We start from the raw sequence: 10,279 nt of genomic DNA on the forward strand, positions 1-10,279 counted from the left end.
TTTTTTTAATTTGAAATATGTCTGCTGCTTCTCAAGCTTCTCTTTATTGTGCAAAATTCTTGGACCAGGTTTTGTTTTAAATGAACCACAAGTTTATGGAAGAGACAAAGAAAAGGATGAGATAGTGAAAATCCTGATAAACAATGTTAGCGATGCCCAAACACTTCCAGTCCTCCCAATACTTGGTATGGGGGGACTAGGAAAGACGACACTTGCCCAAATGGTCTTCAATGATCAGAGAGTAATTGAGCATTTCCATCCCAAAATATGGATTTGTGTCTCGGAAGATTTTAATGAGAAGAGGTTGATAAAGGAAATTGTAGAATCTATTGAAGAAAGTCACTTGGTGACATGGACTTGGCTCCACTTACAAGAACTTTGGGACTTGCTGAATGGAAAAATAATTTGCTCGTCTTAGATGATGTTTGGAATGAAGATCAAGATAAGTGGGCTAAGTTAAGACAAGTCTTGAAGGTTGGAGCAAGTGGTGCTTTTGTTCTAACCACTACTCGTCTTGAAAAGGTTGGATCAATTATGGGAACTTTGAAACCATATGAATTGTCAAATTTGTCTCAAGAAGATTGTTGGTTGTTGTTCATGCAACGTGCATTTGGGCACCAAGAAGAAATAAATCATAATCTTGTGGCTATCGGAAAGGAGATTGTGAAAAAATGTGGTGGTGTGCCTCTAGCAGCTAAAACTCTTGGAGGGATTTTGCGCTTCAAGAGAGAAGAAAGACAGTGGGAACATGTGAGAGATAGTGAGATTTGGAAGTTGCCTCAAGAAGAAAGTTCTATTCTGCCTGCCCTGAGACTTAGTTATCATCATCTTCCACTTGATTTGAGACAATGCTTTGCATATTGTGCAGTATTCCCAAAGGATACCGAAATGGAAAAGGAAAATCTAATCTCTCTCTGGATGGCACATGGTTTTCTTTTATCGAAAGGAAACTTGGAGCTAGAGGATGTAGGTAATGAAGTATGGAATGAATTATACTTGAGGTCTTTCTTCCAAGAGATTGAAGTTAAATCTGGTCGAACTTATTTCAAGATGCATGATCTCATTCATGATTTGGCAACATCTCTGTTTTCGGCAGGCGCATCAAGCAACAATATCCGTGAAATATATGTAACAGTTTTCCCACATATGATGTCGATTGGTTTCGCAAAAGTGGTGTCTTCTTACTCTCCTTCTCACTTGCAAAAGTTTGTCTCGTTGAGGGTGCTTAATCTAAGTAATTTAGAATTTGAGCAGTTACCGTCTTCCATTGGAGATCTAGTACATTTAAGATACTTGAACCTCTCTCACAATGACATGTGTAGTCTTCCAAAGCAGTTATGCAAGCTTCAAAATCTGCAAACTCTTGATCTACAATACTGCTCCTCACTTGGTTGTTTGCCAAATCAAACCTCAAAACTTGGTAGTCTCCGAAATCTTTTACTTGATGGTTACTGTAAAATTTATGTTTAGCACTCTGCACATACGTCCACCATTGATATGGATCACTGAATATGCAGAGAGAATTTAGAAGAGGGAGAATGGGAAACTATTTTATTGAATCTGAAAAGTAAAGTTACAATCACATGTGCTCTGTACTTATAGGCACGTTAGTTAGCTACTAGTGGAAGCCAGCTGGCATTAGTTAGCTACTAGTGGAAGCCAGCTGGCAGTCCTTGTAACAAACATTTAAAACAACTAACTAACAGTTTCTTCTAACTTGCTCACACTTTAATAGTTACGATGAATTGAATTCTATGCCACCAAGGATAGGATCTTTGACATGCCTTAAGACTCTTGGTTGCTTTGCAGTGGGAAGGAAGAAAAGTTCTCAACTTGGTGAACTACGAAACCTGAATCTCTACGGTTCAATTAAAATCACGCATCTTGAGAGAGTGAAGAATGATATGGATGCAAAAGAAGCCAATTTATCTGCAAAAGAAAATCTGCATTCTTTAAGCATGAAATGGGATGACGATGATAGATATGAATCAGAAGAAGTTGAAGTGCTTGAAGCCCTCAAACCACACTCCAATCTGACTTATTTAAAAATCAAGGGCTTCAGAGGAATCCGTTTCCCAGACTGGATGAATCACTCTGTTTTGAAAAATGTTGTCTCTATTGTAATCTTCCGTTGCAAAAACTGCTCATGCTTACCACCCTTTGGTGAGCTGCCTTGTCTAAAAAGTCTAGAGTTAGGTAGAGGGTCTGCGGAAGTGGAGTATGTTGATTCTGGATTCCCTACAAGAAGAAGGTTTCCATCTCTGAGAAAACTTATTATAGGTTATTTTGATAATCTGAAAGGATTGCTGAAAAAGGAAGGAGAAGAGCAATTCCCTGTGCTTGAAGAGATGGAGATTTGGTTCTGCCCTATGTTGGTTATTCCGACCCTTTCTTCTGTCAAGAAATTGGAAGTCCGTGGGGACAAGTCAGATGCAATAGGTTTCAGTTCCATATCTAATCTCAGGGCTCTTACTTCCCTCTACATTCGCTGTAGCTTTGTGGCTGCTTCACTCCCAGAAGAGATGTTCAAAAGCCTTGCGAATCTCAAATACTTGGGTATCTCTTTCTTTCGGAATCTCAAAGAGCTGCCTACCAGCTTGGCTAGTCTTAATGCTTTGAAGCGTCTGGATATTACTGGGTGTCATGTACTCGAGAGTCTCCCCGAGGAAGGGGTGAAAGGTTTAACTTCACTTACGGAGTTATTTCTTGATGATTGTAAGATGCTAAAATGTTTACCGGAGGGATTGCAGCACCTAACGGCCCTCACAAATTTATCAGTGAGGGATTGTCCAACACTGGCCAAGCGATGTGAGAAGGGAATAGGACAAGACTGGTACAAAATTGCTCACATTCCTGATGTGTTTATTCGTAATTAGATGTTTTATTGTTTGCACAAGCAACAAGCCATAAATTAAACTTTGAAATAAAAGTGATTTGTGTATCATGGCTTAAGTCGGAATTTCAAGTTTTTTTCTCAATTAAGTTATATATATGGCGTTTTGTAAAAATTGGATAGTGTGGATTTTGATTTTATTCAAGTATTTATTAAGATATATACAAACAATATGGAATACACGCGCTAAGCACGTACTCAGAAATTAGTATATAAAGAATCATGTCCCAAAAAATAAATAAATGAAGTTCTTCTGTCCATGTTGAAAGGAAATGTGTGCTCTCCTCTGACAGAGATGAAGATAAACCAACCCCACAAGAAAAGACAGATGTGAAAATGGCTAGCAGTTTCCATGAATATGCATACCAATTACCAAGTTAAATCTTTTATTAATAAAAAAAAAAAGGGAAATGTTTCATATTTAAATTAGTAGGTGTGCAACTTTCCTTACTGAAGTATCACCAACTACCTCGATATCTTTGCTGATATATATCTAACTAGCGTACTTAATCGTGCTTCGTACGGGTATAAAAAGATATTAAATATATTTTTAAATAATTAATAAATGATACAATAAAAGAGAGAAATACAAATTAAGTTATGATTCTGATATTATCTATTCAGAAAAATTACTAAAAAAATCTCATGCTATATTTTCAATTTAAAATTACTGATAAAAAAGACGAACACATAAAACTTGATATGGCAATTATCAAATTCGGAGAAGGGTCAGATTACTGCCGGCAAAATGAGCCCATATTTTGATGACCCGCCCAACCCATCCATAGTTTAATGGGTTGGGTGAGTGATTTTTTACATGGGTAAAATATGGGTTGATGCCCATATTTAACCCATAAAAATATGGGTAATGTATGGATTAGTCAAATGGGTTAAGCTTCAAACTTTTATTACTATAAATTCACGATATCACTAAAAATATTGTAATTTCTCTTGCTTATTATGTTCTTCTATAGAACTAATTATTTTTCACTATAATTGAAAAGGTGAAGTCTTTGGCCCTCCAAAAATATATATTTTAAATGTACATTTCTTTTGTTATTTATAATTATATTTATTTATTTATTTAATTTTATATTGGATAATAAATACATAGTGTAAAATAAGCAAATCATGTATTAGTATTGACATTGCTTAAAGTGCATTAAGCATGTTTTAGTCCTAAAATGCAAATATTCATTTACTTTGAAATTAAAAATATTTTCCCCTTGTTATTACATAATTTTATTTTATATTGAAAAGTTAAAGGTTTTTTTTTACTTTTATGATACAATAAAACTAAATGAAGCATTTTCAACATTTTTCATCTTAAAAAAAGACTAAAATATTTTCTCCATGTTGAATTCTTAAGTAGAGTACTATTTACTCATGAAAATATGGGTAAACTAGTATTTTACCCAATCCATTTCTTACCCAATCAATTTTTACCCATATCAAATATGGGCGGGTTAAATTATTACCCATTTTATATTGACCCATTTTCAACCCGCCCAAATTTTACCCAACCCGCCCATTTGCTATCACTAGGTCAGATATAGTTATGTTGTATTGGAAATAGTTTAAATATACTTCTGTTTTGCTTTTCTTAACGAAGCAGCTCAAAGAAAAGAGATTCTCTTCTGTTCTGAATCTCTATTTGCTACACTTGGATCCTTAATCCAATAACAAACAATTAACTTAACAGGCATATTGTTTATCAAATTAAACAACTGAGTGTAAATTTTGTCTAACAAAGAAAAAAATGAGTATGCATGTTTTCTCCTTGTTAGATTTCTTTCAGAGTGGAATAAAGTTGGAGCATAGAATTCCATCGTTCATTAAAGTACCAAGTTCAGCAAAAGTACGATAATGGAAAATGATCAGAAAGTACCAAGTTCAGTAAAAGTACCAAGTTCTGCCTATATGTTGAGTCTATTTCTTTATGGCATGCTAGGTTAGGACATGTTAATATCTCATATATAAAGAACATGCAATCTCTTGGTTTGATATCTGGTTTAGACTCATATAAATTTGATAAATGTGAAATTTGTTCTGAAACTAAAATGACTAAAAAGTCATGTTTTTCAGTAAATAGAGAAATTGATTTATTATCTTTGATTCACATTGATTTGGGTGATTTAAAACAAACTATGACTAGAGGTGGTAAAAGTTATTATGTGACCTTTATTGATGATTTTTCTAGATTTACTAAGTTGTATTTGCTTAGAAATAAAGATGATGCATTTAATGCTTTTATATCTTATAAATTTGAGGTTGAAAATCAACTTAGTAGAAAAATCAAGAGAATAAGATCCGATAGAGGTGGAGAATATGTATCTTTGAATGCTTTTTGTGAAAAAGAAGGAATCATTCATGAATTAACTTTGCCTTATTCACCTGAGTCAAATGGAGTAGCTGAAAGGAAAAATAGAAGTTTAAAGGAAATGATGAACCCTTTGTTAGTTAGTTCTAATGCTCCTGATAATTTGTGGGGTGAAGCTATATTATCTGCATGTCACTTACAGAATAGAATTCCTCATAAAAGAACTGGTAAAACTCCTTATGAATTGTGGAAAGGTTGTAAACCTAACTTGAATTATTTAAAAGTGTGGTGTGTCTTGCTAAAGTTCTTTTGCCTAAACCTAAAAAGAGGAAAATAGGTTCTAAAACGACTGATTGCATGCTTATTGGTTATGCTGAAAATAGTGTTGCATATCAATTTCTTGTTGTGAAAAGTGATGTGCTTGATAGCAATACTATTATTGAGACAAAGAATGCTGAATTTTTTGAATATGTTTTTCCATTGTCTGATAAAATTTCTCATGCACCTGTTGAAAGAAATAATGAGAATACCTCTAATGAGGAACTGCGAAGGAGCAAAAGGCCTAGAAAAGAGTATTCTTCTTATGGAAATGATTTTCAAACTTTTCTTGTTGATAATGAACCATCAAATTATTTTGAAGCTATATCTTCTTCTGATGCTGAATATTGGAAAGAGGCAATAAAAATAGAAATTGATTCTATCATGAAAAGTAAAATATGGATCTTAACTGATTTACCTCCTGGTGCAAAATCAATTGGTTGTAAATGGATTTTCAAAAGGAAACTTAATCCTGATGGCTATATTGATAAATACAAAGCTCGCTTAGTAGCTAAAGGATTTTCGCAGAAACAAAATATTGATTATTTTGATACATTTGCATCTGTGACTAAAATCTCTTCTATTCGAGTTTTAATTGCCTTAGCCTCTATTCACAAGCTTTTTATTCATCAAATGGATGTTAAAACAACTTTTTTAAATGGTGATTTAGCACTACTAAAAAAACTGCAAAAAGAGACTTAAAAAAGAGACCTCAACGGTAGGTCGCTATAATGTAGGTGACTTTTGTGTAGAGACGTCATGAGGTCGCCAAATAGAGACCTCACGAGGCCACCAATAAATTTTCCGAATTTTTAAAAAAAGAGACATCATTAAGTCGCAATTTTATAATTTACTTTTGTTTTATTTTTAATAAACGTGGCCTCATGAGGTCACTATTATATTATTTATTTTAATTTTAATTTATATGGTTCAACCTGAGGGATATATTATCCCCGGACAAGAAAATAAAGTTTGTAAATTAATGAAATCTCTTTATGGCCTTAAGCAAGCTCCAAAACAATGGCATGAGAAATTTGATCAATTCTTAATAAGAAATGGTTTTCTTCTGTTGAAGTGGATAAGTGTGTTTATACTAAAGTGATAGACAATGATTATGTCATAATATGCTTATATGTTGATGACATGCTTATATTTGGTACAATTTTGTATATTGTGAAAAGTACCAAACAATCCTTGTCTACTAATTTTGATATGAAAGATCTGGGTGAAGTAAATATGATATTGGGAGTTAAAATTATAAGGAGTGAAGTAAGATAATGTTGTCACAATAACATTATGTGGAGAGACTTCTTAAAAAGTTTAAATGTTTTGAAATGACTCCTCTAACCACTCCTTATAATGCTAACTCTCAATTTAAAAAGAATTATGGTGACCCAGTTGCTCAATCTAAATATGCGTAGATTATTGGGAGTTTAATGCATTTAATGAATTTTACTAGGCCTGATATAGCCTATGATGTATGTAGACTGAGTAGATATACTCATAATCCCAATAAAGAGCATTGGTTTGCACTAATTAGACTGATGAAATATTTGAGAGGAACCATGAATTATGGTATCCTATATAGTGGATTTCCTTCTACAGTAGAAGGGTATTGTGATGCAAACTGAATCTCTGATTCAGCTGAGACAAAATCCACTAGTGGGTATGTGTTCACCTTTGGTGGTGGTGCAATATCGTGGAAATAAGCTAAACAGACGATCATTGCTAGATCGACTATGGAGTCAGAGTTTGTAGCTCTGGAGCTAGCTGGTTCTGAGGCTGAGTGGCTCTTAGCGCATATCCCTTTAATAAAGGATGTGTTGCCTCATGTGTTTATACATTGTGATTGTCAAGCCGCAATTGCTATTGCGAAGAATAAATCTTATAATTGTAAGAGCAGACACATGAAATTAAGGCATGATGTCGTTAAGCAGCTGCTGAGAGATGGAATAATTTCCATTGATTATGTGAAGTCAGAAATGAATTTGGCCTATTCACTGACTAAACCTGTGGGAAGAAAATTAATTCTGCAAATTGAATATCGTGGCACACTAGAGAGTCTTCCCGAGGAAGGGGTGAAAGGTTTAACTTCACTTACGGAGTTATTTGTTGATCTAAAATGTGTGCCCGAGGGATTGCAACACCTAACAGCCCTCATAAGTTTAACTGTTAGATAATGTCCCGAACTGAAAAGACGATGTGAGAAGGACATAGGAGAAGACTGGCACAAAATTGCTCACATTCCTAATTTCAGGATATAGTAGAAAGTTATTTGTAATTGTTTCTTTGTTTGTGAATGTCCCAAAGTGGTTCTTGGATGTAATTTTGTGATTTTCTTTTGGAAACAAATCAATGATTTCGAAGATCTGTTTCACTATTCGTATTATACTTGTTACTTTGTTGATAATCACTTTGGGAATGAATATTGTGGCAAATGGAAAAAAGACCAAAAAGAACAATTCATGATCTCTTTTTTTTTTCTGTCTGCCTACTCATAATTTATTTACTTTTTGTGCTAATAAAAATAAGTTATTTTTCTCACATTTTAATTAATCTTGCCCTGAAACTTGTTTTTCTTCAAAATTTTCACACATATGATTACAGCAACCAAAAAAGGAAACCCAAAGAGGGGGCAGATCATGGCCGGCAAAGCTAGGGTCTCGAGACTGAAAATGCCAAATCAATTGAATTTATTCAACAATAGTTTTTCTTTTATAATAAGCTTTACAAAGATCTATAGTACAAGTTGAGATATTATCTCATCATTTTTCAAAAGCATATACTCAAATGAATGGGAAAGGAAACACCAAGTCAACAACTAGTGATATTGACTAGAATGCTGAATGCCTTGATATTTGGTTCTGTGGAAAGAAAAGTCTTGGTAGTGGCAATGAAAGTCATGACATATGCTGTTTACTTTGAATAGTCGAGTTCACAAACTGATCAATTATTGTAAATTCACACACATGATCTTGAATAAATCAGTCACTTTAATCTGTTTCAATTAACTTTTGTGTTACAGTGAATTCCAACATATGGCTGAAGCTTTCCTTCAAGTTCTGCTAGGCAATATCACTTCTTTCATCCAGGGGGGACTTGTATTGCTTTTCGGTTTCAAAAACGACTTCAAAAAGCTTTCAAGCACATTTTCTACAATCCAACTTGTGCTTGAAGATGCTTCGGAGAAGCAACTGAAGGACAAGGCGATAGAGAATTGGTTGCAGAAACTCAATTTTGCTGCATATGAAGTTGATGACATCTTGGATGAATGTAAAAAATGAGGCAGCAAGATTCAATCAGTCCTTATTAGGGTGTATTCATCCAAAGATCATCATTTTTCGTTACAAGTTCGGAAAAAGAATGAAAAGAATGATGGAGAAACTAGATGCAATTGCTGACGAAAAGAAGGAAGTTTCATTTGCGTGAAAAGATTGTTGAGAAACAAGTTGCTAAACGTGAAACAGGTGCTCATCTTAAAACAGTGTTTAGCCAAGTACTTACTAATAGCTTAGTTTTATATTCAACTTTTTGTAGTTACCAGATCAGTGGCGGAGTCAGAAATTTCGCCAAGGGTGTTCAACCTTTAAAGAGTCGATAATTATTTTTTTCTGGCGGAGTGAGTACCCAAAACATTTTTTTTTTTTACCGATGAGTAGGTGCACAAAAATTTCTGTGTTTTTTTGTTTAAAAAGAGATTTGTATTAAAAAAATACAGCAAGTAGGAATTGAACACCAGACCTCCATGAAGTGAACGAGTGCACCTACCGCTGGACCATCTGCTTTTGTTGTGTCAAAGAGTGTTCAATTAATACATATCCAGATATTAGACTAAATTTTGCCTATATACCCGATATAATTTTCCGACAAAGGGTGTTCATCTGACCACCCTTACTAGGCTATAGCTCCGCCCCTGTACCAGATTCTATACATGTTTGTTCCATGTCAACCCTTCCTTGTGTCTTTTTGTTTTGCAAAAATCTTCTATTATTCCTGCTGACTCCTTTTAGTGAGCTTGAATTTAATAAAATTTGTGTTCGCATTGCTTGTGAACAGGTTTTGTTTTAGCAGAGCCAAAAGTTTATGGAAGGGACAAAGAGAAGGATGAGATGGTGAAAATCTTGATAAACAGTGTTAGTAATGCCCAAGAACTAATATAGTGCTCCCAATAGTTGGTATGGGGGGACTAGGAAAGACGACACTTGCCCAAATGATCTTCAATGATCAGAGCGTGACCACACATTTCAATCTAAAGATATGGGTTTGTGTCTCAGATGATTTTGATGAGAAGAGGTTGATAAAGGCAATTGTAGAATCTATTGAAAGAAGGCCACTTGGTGACATGGACTTGGCTCCCCTCCAGAAGAAGCTTCAGGAGTTGTTGAATGGAAAAAGATACTTTCTCGTTTTAGATGATGTTTGGAATGAAGATCAAGAAAAGTGGGATAATCTTAGAGCAGTATTGAAGATTGGAGCAAGTGGTGCTTCAATTCTAATTACTACTCGCCTTGAAAAGATTGGATCAATTATGGGAACTTTGCAACTATATCAGTTATCAAATTTATCTCAAGAAGATTGTTGGTTGTTGTTCAAGCAACGTGCATTTGGCCACCAAACCGAAACAAGTCCTAAACTTATGGAAATCGGAAAGGAGATTGTGAAGAAATGTGGGGGTGTGCCTCTAGCAGCCAAGACTCTTGGAGGTCTTTTATGCTTGAAGAGGGAAGAAAGTGAATGGGAACATGTGA

At 34.5% G+C, this 10,279-nt stretch overlaps 1 protein-coding gene and 2 pseudogenes across 1 annotated transcript; all 3 read left to right on the forward strand.

Annotated features, from left to right (window-relative positions):
- The window catches only part of LOC102592327 (putative disease resistance protein RGA1), a 3,879-nt pseudogene extending 871 nt beyond the window's left edge, over positions 1–3,008 (forward strand).
- A 4,262-nt stretch (positions 3,009–7,270) lies between these two features.
- On the forward strand, positions 7,271–7,711 carry LOC107058877 (putative disease resistance protein RGA1). The gene has a single exon (XM_015305105.1). The coding sequence runs from the start codon at positions 7,271–7,273 to the stop codon at positions 7,709–7,711; it is 441 nt and encodes a 146-aa protein (XP_015160591.1).
- Positions 7,712–8,412: 701 nt separating this feature from the next.
- The window catches only part of LOC102592673 (disease resistance protein RGA2-like), a 37,029-nt pseudogene continuing 35,162 nt past the window's right edge, over positions 8,413–10,279 (forward strand).

Source organism: Solanum tuberosum, unplaced genomic scaffold (genome assembly GCF_000226075.1).
Source record: "Solanum tuberosum cultivar DM 1-3 516 R44 unplaced genomic scaffold, SolTub_3.0 scf00683, whole genome shotgun sequence".
Taxonomy (NCBI): Eukaryota; Viridiplantae; Streptophyta; class Magnoliopsida; order Solanales; family Solanaceae; genus Solanum; species Solanum tuberosum.

Coding starts and splice junctions, on each gene's coding strand:
- LOC107058877 (XM_015305105.1), top strand. CDS start 7,271: ATGGAGTCAGAGTTTGTAGCTCTGGAGCTAGCTGGTTCTGAGGCTGAG.